Below are 16,547 nucleotides of genomic sequence, written 5' to 3' on the forward strand. Positions count from 1 at the left end.
GGAGGCGATGGACACTAAGAGAATGGTTTTCCATGTGCGCATTTGCAGGAAAGCTGTGCTTGCTTGCTCAAAGGGAGGTAGGGTTAGTTTTTCCAATACGAAGTTGAGGTCCCGGGGGGAGGAATGGGTTTCCTTGGTGGTCTGATATGCAAGCATCTCAGGAATAGTTTAACGGCCAGTCTGGAGAGCAGAGGTGACTGTACAGGCAAACAGGCTAAAATGGCAGAAAGGTGGACATTCAGAGATGAATATGCTAGTCCTTAATGAGCTCACATACATAACTAAGGACCAAAGAGGGATCTGCATGAAAAGGGTGCCCTGTCCTTAAGCACACACCAATTTGAGAATCTATGCCATTTGGACAAAATTTTTTTTCTTGTAGATGGTCTCCTGGCCTCCCTCAGGACTGAGAGCATGCCTTCTGAGTACAGTTGTCTCAAAGGGATCAGAAGTTGATCACCAAAAGGGTCAGATGCAGTAAAGGCAGCTGAGGGTGAATGAGAGATCCCTTTTGTTGGGTGAGTAGGTCCACCATGTGGGGCAACTTGTGGTGATTGCCCTTGGCTAGGAGGTGAATTCACCAGCAAGATTTTGGGTCTATGTTAAATCATCGAATGCTTAAAAAAGAGAACGATGATTTATCGAACCCATGTAAGCGAAAGCTTACAATCTCGTACGCTTAGAACAGCGATTTTTTTCCAAGGGAAAAAAATAAAATCACTGTTCCACAAAAAAAAAAAAAAAATAAAACATTACATAAAGTGGGGGGCTGTGCCCCCCCCCTACTTAAATATACCAACTCAGAGATCACACTACAGTCGCGAAAACGGCAAAGTAGCGGAAGCGGCCAAGCAATTTCTTTCCTAGGGAAAGAATTCGCTTATATGTCGTTTCGCTATTTTGCCTTTCCGTGCTTTCAAGTTCGATCAAGACGCATTCGAAAGAATGCGTTGTCGATCATTTAATAGGTACCCCAAGATTTCTCGTTGGTCCTTGTGATCTTCAGTAGGACCTGGTGTATTAGAGGGAAGGGGGAAAAGCATATAGGAACATTCCCTTCCATGGAAACCTGAAGGCATTCACTCTCCATGCTTGTGGAGTGTGATCCCTGAAGCAAAATCTGTTCAATTGTCTGTTCTGGGGGTAGGCAAACAGATCCAGTTGAGGTGTGCCCCACTGACGGACAATGTCTAAGAAGGTTTCACTGTGCAACATCCATTCGTGCTGAGGGGAGTATGTTCTACTGAGCAAGTCTGCTTGTTTTCCTGACAGGGGATGTAAGAGGCTTGCAGAAAGAGGTTGTGTCTGGCTGCTATTTTCCAGATTTGTAGAGTTATCTGAAATAACTGGTACACCTTTGTCACTCCTTGCTTGTTGAGGTACTACATGACAATTGTGCTGTCTGTTGCAAAGTGTAGCAGGCCTGGTTGTAAGACTGGAAGGAGAGCTTTGCGAGCCAGTAATACTGCTGTAATTTCCCTGACAATGATGTATTGCTTTTGAAGTGAAGGGTCCCAACGCTGTTGTACCCTGAAGCCCTGGAACTCTGCTCCCCACCCTAAACCTGATGCATGCATGTGCATGGTTTGAGTGATGGGGTAGTTGGACTGGGATGCCCTAGTTCTGTGAAATCTGCTGAATCCACCACTTTATACGTTCATAGGTAGGTACTAGGCTATCGGCCCTAGGGCCTATACAAGCCCAGCCAAAAAGGTACCCTGGCTTTTGCCACCCAAGAAAATTATTTTCCTGTGCCACTGTCGAGCAGAGCCACAGAGGTGATCCCCAGGTGAATTTCCTGTTTCCTATCCAATCATCAAGATTTTTCTTGAAGAGTGCTAATGAGGAGCTTTGTTTGATATAGATAGGTAGTTTATTCCAGAGTATGGAAGTCTCTGGGACAGGACTCTATCCCTCTGGCATGTGCTGTTTATTGTGGTGACAAGGTTTAGATCCCTAGAGCGTGTAGCTCGGAGGGATTGAGATTTCTTTAAGAGGAGCATGGCCAACAGCTCTGGGTTTGACATAGCTTTGTATGTTAGGCAGAGATCGCCTCTGAGTAGGCGATATGCGACAGAGTAAAGCTGGAGTTTTTTGAGACTGTCTGCGTAGGGCATCTGTTTGAGGCCAGTAATCCTCTTTGTGAGGTGACAATGCACTTTTTGGCATTGAGCTTGAGGCCATGGCTTTGACACTGGGCATCTGTCTCAGTGAGTTTATTTCTGTTTTTAAGCAGGGCACGAGGGGAATAAGTTTGTCTAATGAATGTTGGCTCTGAGACCATACATTTTTTAAATACCATTAGAATTTTCTCATGTGCAGCCTGGCTAATGGAAGCATGGGAATGGCTGCTGCCATGAGACCTAGGATTTGCAGAAATTGTCTTGCAGAGAGATGTGATTTTGTAAGGAGGCCTTGAAAATGGCTGGAGAGAGACTGCACTTTGTCCAAAGGGAGAAAGGATCTCATTAAGTCTGTTCTTATCCTGTAGCCTAGGAAAACTTTGTCTTGCTGAGGAAGAAGTGAGGACTTCTGGTGGTTGATAGTGAAAGCCCAAGTTGTGATGCTTTTGCAGGGTGGATTCTGAATCTGCCAGAATAAGAATATCGGCTAGGTAAGGGTAGATTTGGAGTCCCCTGGTTCTGCAATAGGCAATGGCTAGGGCCAGGCACTTTAGTAAATACTCAGAGCAGCAGACAAGCCAAAGGGCAAGGCTGTAAACTGAGTGTGAAGAATGTCCAGTGAAGAACAGAAACCTCCTGTGGGAGAGTCTGATAGGGATGTGCAGGTAAACATCCTTTAGGTCCAAGGTGATCATGAAGGCCTTGGGTGGAATGAGGGGTAGCAAGGTTTATAGGGAGAGCATCCTGAAGGTTGGTACCTTTAGGGACAGGTTTAGATAGGATAAGTGCAGTATTAACCTCCAAGGGCCATCCTTTTTGGGGACTAGGAAAAGGCAGGAATAGAAGCCTTTTATTTCCTGGCCTGAGGGAACAAGTTCTATAGTCCCTAGAGTCAGGAGTTCTTTCAGTATGGGAGGCAATGTAGTTGGTTTCTTGGAGGGAAGAGAATTCTTTTTGGCCTTGGTTTTTCCTTCCAAGATAGAAATTATCCTTCTTGGATGATGAAGAGCACCCACGTATCAGAGGTAATTGTATTCCAGAAGGACAGGCAATGGGTAAGGCGGGTGAAACAGAGGTGGGTGATTTAGGCAGTCATGCTGAAGTGGGACCTCCTCAGTCAGGAAAGGGCTGCTTAGCAGGTCCCTGGGAATTAGGAGGTCTGGAGTAAGGTGATCTCCTGGACCCTTTTTAAGATCTAGAGGAGGAAGGACGAGAGGCAGACGGAGTTCTTCTTACAAAAGTCTTAGCAGGGTAGTTCCTGTAGTATCTGGGGAAGGGTGACACCAGCAACTGCTTGATGTCTTGAAGTTTCTTCCTTTTTCTTGGAGATTTTTGAAAAGTTCTGCTGAATTTATACCAAATAAAACATTGTGGTCTAGAGGAGCATCCATAATTTTGGATGTAAAGTCCTCTGGGAGAGGTTGTAGGCGTAGCCAGGAATATCTACGCAAGACTGGCTGATGCTTCTGCTGCATCATAACTGCACTTAATAGTGTGTCTGGCTACTTCAGTAGCTAAGGAGAGCTTAGATGCAATGTCATTTTTGGTGGGACAGTCAGGGGTACAAGCTAGCAGGGTGGAGGCCCTGGGACACAAGGTCTAAGACATATTTTACCATATGGGTTTGGTAATTTATGGCCCTGAAGGTTAAGGTGGAGGTGGTATATACTTTTTTCCCCATTCTGTCCATGGTCTTGCTGTCCTTGTCAATGGGCAAAAAAGAAGCAGAGGGTAACTGCCTGGATTGTCTGTCAGGAGACACAGCAATGACTGCAGGGTCAGCCATGGGAGGTTTCACTAGAAACGTCTGTTCTTCTGGCACTTTATAAAATCTATCTGGCCTTTTAGGGGCAGGTGGTTGAGAATATGGGTTCTTGGAGGCTGCATTAAAGGAGTCTAGAAAGGCTGGTAGCACTGGTGGAATAGCTGAGGGGGAGGGGGATTCTAACTGCAGAAGCTCAAAATATCTTTTCTGGGTATCTGTCATCAAGGTAGTATCCCACTTGAAGTACTCTTTCAGTTTTGTGATAGCTTCCCCAAAGGAAATATACTCTGGAGGGGAATCACCCTCAATAGAGTGTTCGTCTGAGGAGTAATAGTCCACAGGAGAAGCTATCTGAGAGACATAAGAAACAGATTCCTCAGAAGAGGAGTCATATTGTTCAGGTTCTTCTTTTCACTGCAGTGTAGAGATTAAAGGCAGGGAAGAAGCAGAGGCTGGCCTAGGGCTCAGTAATGGAATGTCTGTAGGGTCAGGGCCTGTAGCCTTAAGGGCCATAAAGGCCTACAGTAAGGAATTGGTGAATGTCTGCCAATCTGGAGTAGCTTGAGGCATAGGGCTCAAGTGTTTGGTTTTTATTTTTTCTTAATTGGTGTTGGCCTAGTAATTGTGGTCTGGGCAAGAGCAGAAGGGGTCTCGGTTGGCCGACCAAGTACTGGTTCCCCCTCTACGTCGGTCGAGGCCAGCATCTGGGTTTGCTCCACTGACGTGCTCTCTGTAAGCTGCAATAACAGCCTCTTCCAGAGGATCCGAAGCTGATGGAACAATTGGCTGTTCCTCAGGCCCTAAACTGGTAGTCGGTGGGATGTCCAATGGCGGAGCGGCAACAGGAATAGGCCTGGAAACTTTGCCCTTCTTCCTCAGTTGTTCGGTTAGGGTTGCCGACTCGGGGTCCATTCTGCGAGCAAGGCGTTTCACCCTCTGATTCTCTAAATACAAGTTTAAAGCTGCCAAATGGCTGCACAAAGTTTTTGTTATGAATGACTGACAAATGGAGCAGGCCTTATGGTCGTGCTCCTCACTTAAGAAAAACACGCACTTATCGTGTGAATCCTTATGCGGTATCTGATGCCGGCAATTACATTTGCTCTCTTTATCAGGCATCGGGTAAATAGCTGAAAAAAACCTACAGCAACCAAGCTCAAGTAATAAGGAAAAACAAAAACTCCAATGGGGTACTTATCTTATTTGAAGTATTTGGACTAAGGAACGGAGCTGTCGAAGTGTACATCGTCTGTGGCTGAAATGTTCTGAGGTCTGTGCATGCAGACGTCAGATTTATAGTCCCTGGTTTATGGCCCTGTGTGTGACGTCCCATGCACCTGCAGCAGCCAGGCTTGAGCTTTTGTATAGGAGACAATGTCAGATCGCCTGAGGGCTGGAAATCAAACAGTATGAATACTGCAACACAGGAATAGAAGGACATCCATGACTATAAAGTGCTTATAACAGCTAAAAGAATATCAAAGGTGATGCCAAAAGTGATAGATATGTATCAGTGTGGTTTTGTGGTGAGAAGGCAAACATTTGACAACATTAATAGAAAAATGATCCAGAGGGAAACAGAATGTAAAACACTGTTGGTGGTGAGTCTTGATGCAGAAAAAGTATTTGAGTGTGTAAATTGGGATTCTATGAGTAGGACAATGGAAGCATTTGCATATCCTGATTAAATTAAAAGGTTGATTAAGAGGATATATGAGGGATCGCAGGTGAAAATTAGTGTGTCTGTGTGTGTGTGGGGGTTCCCCTCTGTTAAGTTCTGTTTGAGAAGAGAAAACAGACAGGGGTGCCCCTCTTTCCCCTTTATTTATGTTATATTAAAAACCATTAGCAAAGTAAATAAGGGACTCAGAAATCCAAGGATATAATTGGTATGGTAATTAAGAAAACTTGTCTATCTGTAGATTATATTATTTTGCACCTGATAAAACCAGAAAAAGGCATTTCAGATTGTGGAACCTTCTAAGTCAGTTTCAGGTTTTTACATGATACAAAACTAAAGAAGATAAACCACAGGCAATAGCTGTAAACTATGTACCCACCAACAAACTGGTCCAGCAATATCCATATTTATGGGGACACAATAAATAAAATGAAGTACTGAGGAGAATGGATTAAAAAAGGATTCTGTTATTGCAGCTAAGGATATGTGGGAAGTGACAAAAAAGATAATGCAAACTGAGATAAGAAGCTCCATTTTAGGGATATGGATAGCAACATACAAGCAGTGAAAATATTACTAGTCCCTTTAGTTTTATACACAGGTTAGGTATAGTTTTATCAACCAGAATAGAAGTTGTGGATAGCAATTAAAAAGAAGTTATGTACTCACAATAACAATAACATTCCATCTGAGTAGTTGTACTTCATTTGTCTTCAACCTGTGGGACTTCAAATCCACATCGGATCCGACACGGCCATATTTTCCAGCTATGGCTCCGAGCTCCATGCTCCTCCCCTTGCCCATAATGCTCCCGTCTCTCTTCTCCCCTCAGATCGAGTTTGCTTGCCTAACATGTATCAGACACCCGACCCAATGACACCATCACCAGGATAACCAATACGAAAAACCCTCAGCCTGGACAGGACCAAGGATCCCAACAATACCCATCTAATAAGAAAGCATATCAATCTAAATAAGGTTAGGGGGAAGGAGGGGGGGACGGTTGAATACAAATGAAGTACAACTACTCAGATGGAACGTTGTGTTGAGTACCTAACTTCTTTATCTGAAGTAGTTTACTTCATTTGATCTTCAACCTGTGGGACAGAGTCCCCTGCTACCAAACTCTTGGGTGGCCCTCATGGAAGGATGTTCCGGAGCACCGCAGAGCCAAAGGATGCTCTACTCCTAGAGACAATGTCTAATTTATAATGCAAAATAAAGGTATGAGATGAGGCCCAAGTGGCAGCCGAACAAATATAATCCAAAGATACCCTGGACCAAAAGGCCGCTGACTTAGCCATAGATCAGGTCGAATGAGCTTTCAGTTTCCCTGGCAGAGACAGACCTTTCTCCAAACAGGATTGGCCAATGCATTGTGAAATCCAGCGAGCAACTGTCACTTTCGAAACTGGTTTATCGAAGAAAGGTTTTGCATAAGACACAAAAAGTTGATCAGATTTGCAGAAGGGTTTAGTCATGTGTAGGTAAAAGCTCAATTGTCTATGCACATCCAAATAAATGTAACCTATATTCCCCTTTGTTCTGGTAGTTAGGAAAGAAGACTGGCAAGTTAATGGTCTGATTAATATTGGCTTCCGAAGCTACCTTAGGAAGGACGGACAGGTTAGTGCATAACGACACCCTATCTTTATGAAAAATCATGTAGGGGATTTTGATTGAAAGAGCCTGAAGCTCCGACATCCTTCTGGTGGAAGTGATGACGACCAAGAAGGCAGTTTTCCAGGTCAGAAAATGCAAATCCGCTGAACCCGCAGGCTCAAAGGGGGGAGAAACCAATGCCTGCAAAAGTAAGGCAAGGTCCCACGGCGGGATAGGATCCTGTACTGGGGGTTTAAGAAGAAAAGCACCTTTAAGAAAGGTCTTATGAAAATTAGAAATGGCTGCCAGTTGGACTTTAACTGTAGAGGAATTAGCGCCCTGTTGAAAAAGGCTAGCCAGAAAAACTAAGACTGCCGAAAGAGGTGCAGTAAAAGGGTCCGGGGACCGCTGAGTGGCCCATATCAAGAAACATTTCCATTTACAATGATACACTTTTCTGGTAGAAGATTTGTGAGCCGCTACCAGAATGGACTTAACGGGATGACAAACCAGGAGTCCTAATAATCATGGGAACCGGAGCAGCCAAGCAGCGAGCTTCAGACTGTCCAGGTCTGGGTGTGGGATCCCCAAGGGATGTGAGAGAGGATCCGGAACCAAAGTCCATGGTGGAACAACTAGATGAGACCTGAGCAAAGGAAACCAAACCTGTCGAGGCCAGAATGGGGCAATGAGGATCACAGTGCTCCCCAGCCTTCAGGCTTTCAGCAGAAACTTTGACATAAGGGGAAGAGGAGGATATGCATAAAGAAAACCGGGAGGCCAAGCATAAATCACAGCATCTCTGGGGATTTCCCCCGGCAGGGGGTTCAGAGCAAAAAACTTGCTGCGTTTTGCATTGGAAGGAGATGCAAAGAGATTGCATCAAGGACGACCCCACTTTAAAAAGATCTGTTCTGCTATTGAGGGATTCAGAGACCACTCATAAGGCATCAAGATAGATCTGCTGAGCCTGTCCGCTAGAATTTTGGACTGTCACAGAATGTGCATTCCCACCAGAAAACGGCCGGTGGAGATCACCCATACCCACATTCTCATGGCTTCTCGACACAGGGGATAAGATCTGGTTCCCCCTTATTTGTTGATATACCAGACCACTGACATACTGATGAGCAGATAGGTCTCAGAAAGGGACCACATGCCTTGGACTGTTCATCCAGAGCCGTGTCCTCCCCACCCTAGTAGTGAGGTGGCTGTGATCACTGTGGTCTTGGGAAAGGTAGGTTGGAACGGGTGTCCCTTGACGGGATGTGGGGACTGAATCCACCACCAAAGGGAGTCCTTGCATGCTCTCAAGATTCTCACCGGAAAGGACAAAGGGAGGTCTAGCAGGGACCACTGAACCACAAGTGTCCACTCCAACACTCTCATATGAAGACGTGCCACTGGAAGAATATTGATTGTGGCAGACAGACCCGAGTGCTCTTAACACTGCATCAGCTGTCAGTAGGCGGGTCTGAAGAATGTGTAAGATGTGTAACCTCAGATTGTGTATCCTCTCTGACATAAGGAACACCCTCGTTTGTAATGTGTCCAGCCATGCCCTGATGGCATCCAAAACCTAAACCGGGAGTAGAACAGATTTGTTCATGTTGATTCTGATGCCCAACTTGTTTTCTCTAGCTGAAGAAAGGAGTCCCTGGGCCTGACAAAATAGATGCCCTGAAGGGGCAGTAGAGAGCCAATCGTCCAGGTATGGAAAGACCCGAATACCCTGAATGCTCAGGTGAGCCGCTACTACCACCGTTATCTTGGTGAACACCCGAGTGGCAGTGGTGAGACCAAAGGGAAGGGCTTGAAATTGATAATGATTGGCTCCCAGCCGGAAGCGAAGGAACCACCGAGAGTGCCTGTCCATCTTGATGTGAAAGTATGTGTCCTGGAGATCAAGCACATCCAGTCTCTGGCCTGCAGATAGGGCAGGATAGATTGAAGCGTGACCATCCAGAATTTTGTCTTGATTACAGACAGGTTCAATTTGGACAGATCCAAGATTGGTCTGAGATCCCTTGTCTTTATCGGCACTAAAAAGAACCTGGAATAAACTACAGATCTGGACTGGCCTAAGGGGGCCGGTTGGATGACACTCTTCCTTAGCAGTGAATCTATTTGTACTGCTGCTTCCTCCCACTGTGCAGGTGGGACGTCCGGGAGAGCTTTCTTGGATGGGGTAGGTTCCTGGAACGGAACAGAATATCCTCTGGATATGATGCGCAACACCAAATGATCTGTTGTTATGGACTCCCATGCTAAAGGGTGCAGCGACAAACGACCCCAGACTGCCTCCAGAGATGAACAGTCAAGGCAACCCTCAGGGCTGCTGCCCAGGTTTATCCAAGAAGGGTTCTTGGAACCCAAAATTCTTTGGACCCCCTCTGCCTCTAGGGCGGTGTCTGTCAAATCACCCTCTGGCTCTGGGGGAAGGCGAGTCCTGAGTGTCCTGGGAAAATGCCTGAGACTCACAGAACACATCTTCTTTGGGCCTTGCTGCTTCCTGGAAAAGGACCTTTGAGGCGGGCAGAAGCGGATCCTGACGGCAGACACTGGTGTCTTCCTGTCCTCCTCGCTCTGGACCAAAGACTCTCTGACCGTCTTCCCAAACAGGGAAGAACCATCATAAGGGGCATTGGTAAGACACCTTGAAGGGCTCCGAGAATTGACATAAGCGGAGCCAGGTGTGATGCCTGATGGCAATGCCTGTGCCCGCCACCCATGCAGCTCCCTACGTGGCGTGGGAGAGCAAACGCATGGATGTGTTGGCTACTGCTTTTAGGGTGGCCATTTGTGCATCGAACGTCTTCCTGTCCTCTGCCGACATGGACCCTGGGGTCAGCTCCGTGATATCCTTGAGAAGATCTAGCTGGAGTCGGAAGACGTGTGCCATATAGTTCAATGCCCTCACAGAGAAGGTTGCTGAAGCATAAACTTGCTTCCCAAAGCAATCCATCGCTCTCGACTCTCGGCAAACAGGTCTATATCTGGGCTCCCCCATTTGTTTATCAACATACTGAAAGTCTTTGGTTCCAGTTTCCACTCGTGTGGGTCTATGAGATTTCTGCTTAGGTCGTCTGCCAGTGTATTTAGCTTTCCTGGCAGGAATTGAGCCTGTAAATGCACTTAGTAGCTCAAGGCTGTGTTCCACAGAACCATGGCTAGTCTGCAGAGGGGGTAAGAATGGGTCCCCCCTGCTTGTTTATGTACCACATAACAGTGGTATTGTCTGTCCTTACCGTTAATTGTTCTGGAAGAATGTGGTCCTTGAAGGCTGTCAGAGTATTCTGTACAGCTAACACTTCTTTCTGATTGATATGTAAGTGCATCTGACTTGGGTTCCATTTGCCCTGAATGCACTTCCCTGCCAGGTGAGCCCCCATGCATAATCTGATGAGTCTGTTGTCAGGGTTTGGGCGGCAGGTGGTAGAGTGAATGGTAGTCCCTTGTTTTGGTGGCAGGCCTCTGCCCACCAAAGGAACTCTAACTGTAGGCAAGGTATGATAGGAATCATTGCTTCTAGATCCTGAGAATGTTGACAATAGGCTTTTTAGATACCATTGTAGTTTCCTCATATGCAGTCTTGCATATGGAATTAGAAGAATGCAGGAGGCCATGAACCCCAAGGCTTGCAGTATTTGTCTTGCAGACAGCAAGGTTTTTGTGGCCATTAGTTTGAAGTAAGCTGTCAAATGAATTTGTTTCTCTGGCATGAGGAGAGCCATCTGGGAAGTTGTGTTCAAGCTTGCTCCCAGGAATATAATTTGCTGACAGGGTACCAGATGTGATTTCTTTTCGTTTATGGTGTACCCCAGACAAGTTAGCACCTTTTGTACAAATGCCACATGCTTCAAAAGTATGTCCTGGCTTTCTGCCTGAATTAGATAATTGTCCAGGTATGGGTATATTTGAATATTTCTTTGCCTGCAAAATGCAATGACTGGAGCTAGGCACTTTGTAAATACCCTGGGCGCAGTAGATAAGCCAAAGGGAAGTGCAGAGAACTGATATTGCTTGGAGCCTGCCCTGAAGCATAGGTATTTCCTGCAAGATTCCCTTATTGGAATGTGCAGTTAAGCTTCCTTTAAGTCTAAGGTTGCTAACCAGGCATATTTGCCTAGCATAGGAAGCAGCTGTTGAAGTGTTAGCATTTTGAATTTTGGGATTACCAAAAAGATGTTTAGAACAGAGAGATCCAGGATAGGACACCAGGAGCTGTCTTTTTTGGGTACCAGGAAAAGTCTTGAATAAAAACCTTGTCCCCTTTCTTCTGCTGGGACAGGCTGAATGGCCCTGATACTTATGAAGAGAGAGAGAACCTGATGTACAGCCTCTGCCCACTGATTTGTGGGTAGGTCTGGCCAACCATTTGGGGTTGGAATTGTGTGAAAGTGGAATATGTATCCTTGGGAAACTATATTCAAAATCCATTTGTCCTGGATAATGAGTTCCCAGTTTTTTGCATGCAGGGCGAACTTTCCCCCTAAGGGAGCAGGTAGTTGAGCAGGGCTTGGAAGGGTTAAGGTTAAGTCATTGTGCCATTTTTCCATAGGGGGGGTGTCTTACTACTCCCTGCTTTGGAAGTGGGAGCCCCCCACTGCTTAGGTCTGTGCGCAGCCTGAGACTGTAACCTAGGTGGTCTGCTGTTCCTGGGTTTGGACTGAGAAAGCCTGGAAGAGGCTGGAAAAGATCAATTCTTTGAAGGCCAATGTCTACTAAATCGAGGAGGCTGCACATGCAGGAAAGCTTTAACAGTCTGCATAGATTTAGTTTTTCCTCCATCTTTTTGAGGACTACTTCTGCTTTGTTGCCAAACAGGCGGTCTTGGTTTAAGGGAGCATCCAGTAATTTAGCTTTAACATGATCTGGCAAGTTTTGCTCCTTAAGCCAAGCATGCCTTTGAAGTACAGACCCAGTGACAGCAGCCCTGCAAGATGCTTCTAAAGAGTCAAAACCACATTGCAAAGTATGCTTACCAACATGTTCTGCATAATGCATTAAATCCTGTAATTGTGTGTTCAGCACAGTCAGGAATCAACATCATTTTCTGTTTAAGCAGTCCCATAATATGCTGCTGGTACTTTAACATATGAAACTGGCAATTTAAAGCCCTAATGGCCAAAGTAGCAGAAGTATATACATTCTTACCCCATCTGTCCAAGGCTCTGGAATCTCTATCAGAAGGGGTAGGTTTTTTGGCAGCAGTAGCCTTACTGCCCTTTGGTCCTTGGGAAATGGTCTCTGGATCCGCAGTAGGATTCTTGAAGAGGAACTTGTGAGAGTCAGGTACTCTAATACCGGTCAGGTTTTCTGGGAGCTGAAGGTAAAGTGTCTCGGGAAATACTAGATTCCAAGAAAGCATCATCTACAATGTCCAAAACAGGAGGGACAGCTAAAGGCCTGTATTGAGGGAGGAGTAAGAATTCCCTAAGCCTCTTTTTGGAGTCAGAGTAATTCTGGCTTTCCCAGCAGAAATGCTCCCTAAGAGTGTGCAAGGTTTCACCAAAAGAAAAATCTTCTGGGGGGGAAGCAGAGGGAATGGAATCCTCTGCATCAGAATCCTCATAGGTAGATAAGGGCAAATCCTGGAAATCAGAAGAAACAGAAATATCAGATTCCTGATCAAAAGAATCAGAAGGAAAATCAGTTCTAGGTCTCTTAGAGGGGGAAAACTGGCTTCCCCCAATTAAGGTAATAAGGTCTTCAGCAATTCTAAGCATTTGTTTTTTAGGCATATGGGCCTGAGCATGCGGTTTGGAAGTTGGTTTTCTAGGCGTGGGTCGAGTTTTAGGCCTGGATGAAGAACATGGCGTCGGTTTAAAATTCAAGTCTGTAGGCCTGAATACACCCTCAGAAGCCGGTGTCTGCACAGCGGCTCCGGACCCATCCAAGGTAAAGACATCCGCAGGTTCCATAGTCAAAGAAGCATCTCGCGGCATACCGCACTCAGAATGGGTCTCAGTAGAGACCTGCAAAGTTGAGGTAGTGGGTATAAGGGACTGCGAAAGCACCTCACTGAGTACTGGCGGACTGGCAACTAGCTTAATGGAAGCATCGTTGGCAGTTTTGGACCTATGCGGTCTGTCTCTGTCTTTATCCTTATGTTTTTTCGGAAAATCGGTAGTCGGATGGGCTTACCGATGCCATTTCTGGATAGTTATACAGAGTACCAAAATAATTTGCTGCAAATATAGCCTGACGACTAATAGTTTGGGGGTTGAACAAGGCACAAAACAGACAGCAAGGGACGTCTTGGTCTGGGCCTAAGCAAGGAATGCAGTACGAATGAAAATCTTTATCTGTTATTTGCTTTCCACGGGTAAGACAATTGTTAACTTTTACTGACATCGGTTAAGAGCAAGAAAAAGGAATCCCCAACGGGGTACTTAGCTTTTTTGAAGACTTGAAGCTCGAAAACGAAAATTTCAGGAGTCGGCCGACCGGGACATGCGAACCTGCTTCTGCTTCAGGCACTGCGTGGCAAGAAAGACTGATGCAATAGCGTTGGCTGCATGTTTTATACCCCTGACGACCTGACGTCATGGAAGAAGAGACAGCATCTGATGCAGGAATCCAAGACTCTGGTATTCAGGGCGGCTGAGGGCTACCTGCAGGCAGATAACCCAAATGTGATGACTGCAACAGTGAAACACTAAGAACATCTCCTTTCAAGAAACCAAAAGTGCGTCAGCAGAAACATAAGCAAGCCATTTCTCTCTCCTTACCAACAGCTGGATTGAGGGACCAAAAGTAAAGGAATATTTCAACAAATTCTTTCTCAAACTCCACAATGGTAACTGCTCAACAAGACTGCCAATACCATTGACATTAATGACATCACTGAGAAAACATGATGGTAGCTCATATACAGAGCTTAATGAAAACCTAACTGAAACAAAAGGTCACATGATGATTAAATGATTGGGTCCCACTCTCCTCACCAAACAGAATACAACTTTTCTGACTCCTGGGGAGGACAATGCTGTTAAAGGGTCAGTCTGCACCTCTTGTTGACTGGGTGAAAAGAACTATGAACCTGCCACTAAAAGCTTGTAGGCAGAATAATAAGCAGGTGAACAGGAGTCAGTCCACTTCATGGAAGTATGCCTCTGATGCGTTTTTGATGTCCTGCCAAAAATGCTGAACAAGAGTGCAAACTCCTTCACACTGCAAAATGAGATTCTCTTATTTTGCAAGGAAAGTGTTCATACAGCACCCTTCACTTTTTGATAAACAGTGTCTTGACTAAATTCTGATCATTATTTGCAATCTCTAAATACTGTATACAATTAGGCTAACATTTAGGCTCCAGCCACATCAACATAAAGTCCTTCCTAAGGGTCCATTTTCTGGTTGCTATGACATTTTTGAAAGGAAAGCCATGAAACTACAAGAGCACTTCTAATGAAACTATTAATGATTTATTTTGCTATATTTTCCCCACCACATTTTGTGTACATCAGAAGAGTAATATGATACCAAATTAAAGATTTATTTTAGGGCTTAATGTACTACAAATTTTGATGTAAATGGGCTGTTTATTTCCTTTTGCAGTGCTCCTGTGCTGAAACATTGCACCAAACTTCAACTTCCTTATCAGGCATTGTTGTTAATACAGAATAAACAAATAACTGTCTGTAACTGACTCTAATAAAAAAAAAAACAGGTTTAAAAAGTCAGGAAGATGGGTGTATACAGTAAAATAAGCCCTCAGTTTACCCAAAATTAGATCCAAGAGCACAGATACTTGTCCTCGCTAAATGACAACTTTACTTCTGTAGCAATGTTTACATTATGCAAAAAATGTTCTCAGATTTACCACAGTGAGTTATTTAAAAAATATATAAAAACATCTCTATACCTGTATTTTCATTGAACCTTGCTAAGGACGGACCGATTTCAGCTGCATTCCACAGGCCTATGCTACCATCTGCAGAGCATGACAGTAACCTCTGATGTGCACTGCTGTACGCTAAACCCCACACTGCATCAGTGTGTCCTAGAAGCATACCACGAAGGACAGATGGATCTGTAGGAGAATTAAAAAAAGATCAAACACCTTTGGCAACCACCTAAATGGCACTTTCTATATACCATTGAAAGATAAAGTTTTAGTAACTGAAGGCACTATGAAAGTACAGTTGTGTACACTTACCACAAATGTAGATGTTTGAGTGTTTTCACTGTTGCAGTCATTACATTTGGGTAATCTGCTGGCAGTTTGACCTCAGTCGGCCTGAATTCCAAAGTCTTGGGTCCTGAGTCGGTTGCTGTCTTCTCTTCCATGCAGCTGACGCCATTTTCTTTAGTTTTTCTTGCCCCCGATGACAGGTGCCCCCAAAAAGGTAGCAATAATATATCATCATCATCTTCTTTCGGCTGTTCCCGTTAGGGGTCGCCACAGCAGATCACCTGTTTCCATTTCTTCCTGTCCTCTGCATCTTGCTCTGTCACACCAACCACCTACATGTCCTCTCTCACCACATCCATAAACCTTACCTTAGGCCTTCCTCTTTTCCTGTTACCTGGTAGCTTCATCCTTAGCATCTTTTTCCCAATATACTCAGCATCCCTCCTCAGCACATGTCCAAACCAATGTAATCGTGCCTCTCTGGCTTTGCCTCCAAACCTTCCAACCTGGGCTGACCCTCTAATATACTTATTCCTAATCCTGTCCACCCTTGTCACACCCAGTGCATATCTTAACATCTTTAATTCTGCCACATCCAGCTCAAACTCCTGCCTTATATATATCTATATACATGCATCAATATAAACTTTACCTTCCTCTACAAGCAAATACACCACATAGGTTGTAGAAGATAGAGAAAGAAAGATAAACTATAGAATGACAGCGGGATGGCAACCCAGACTGCAACAGCGAATACACTCGAACATCTACATTTATGGTAAGTGTACACAACTGTACTATGTTCTTCGTGTTTCACTGCTGCAGTCATTACACTTAGGTAGAATGAAAAAGCTATGGTTGGGAGGCTGGAGCTAAACAGCATTAGGTGCGGCTATGAGGCCCTGCAGCACTGCAGTGGCAAAGCCTGCCCTGGACTTAAGAGTAGAGAGGCAAATGGTAATGCTTTGCAAAGGTGTGAACAGAACTTCAAGTAGCAACCTCTAGAATGTCTTAGGTTGGTACTCCTCTGAGAAAGGCTGCCGAAGTAGCTGCAGCTCTGGTGGATTGAGACCTAATGCCCTTGGGCACAGGTTTACCATGGTGTATGTAGCAGAAACAGATGCAGTGGCTTATCCACTTTGAAATTGTCTGCTTTCAGTTAGCCTTTCCTTCTGATCCTGCAGCATATGACACTAGTAATTGCTCAGTTTTTCTTAGAGCTTTTATCCTGCTCAA

General features: G+C 45.0%; 1 protein-coding gene across 4 annotated transcripts in view; it reads right to left on the minus strand.

Moving 5' to 3' along the window:
* The window catches only part of STRN (striatin), a 2,479,646-nt gene that overhangs the window by 241,787 nt on the left and 2,221,312 nt on the right, over positions 1-16,547 (minus strand). For all 4 annotated transcript variants that reach the window (XM_044058581.1, XM_044058573.1, XM_044058566.1 and 1 more), the window contains one exon: positions 15,042-15,209. In XM_044058581.1, coding sequence (XP_043914516.1) covers positions 15,042-15,209 — 168 coding nt within the window. The remainder of the gene's footprint in view (positions 1-15,041; positions 15,210-16,547) is intronic.

This window comes from Protopterus annectens, chromosome 1.part2 (assembly GCF_019279795.1).
Source record: "Protopterus annectens isolate FY-2018-M chromosome 1.part2, PAN1.0, whole genome shotgun sequence".
Lineage (NCBI taxonomy): Eukaryota > Metazoa > Chordata > Ceratodontiformes > Protopteridae > Protopterus > Protopterus annectens.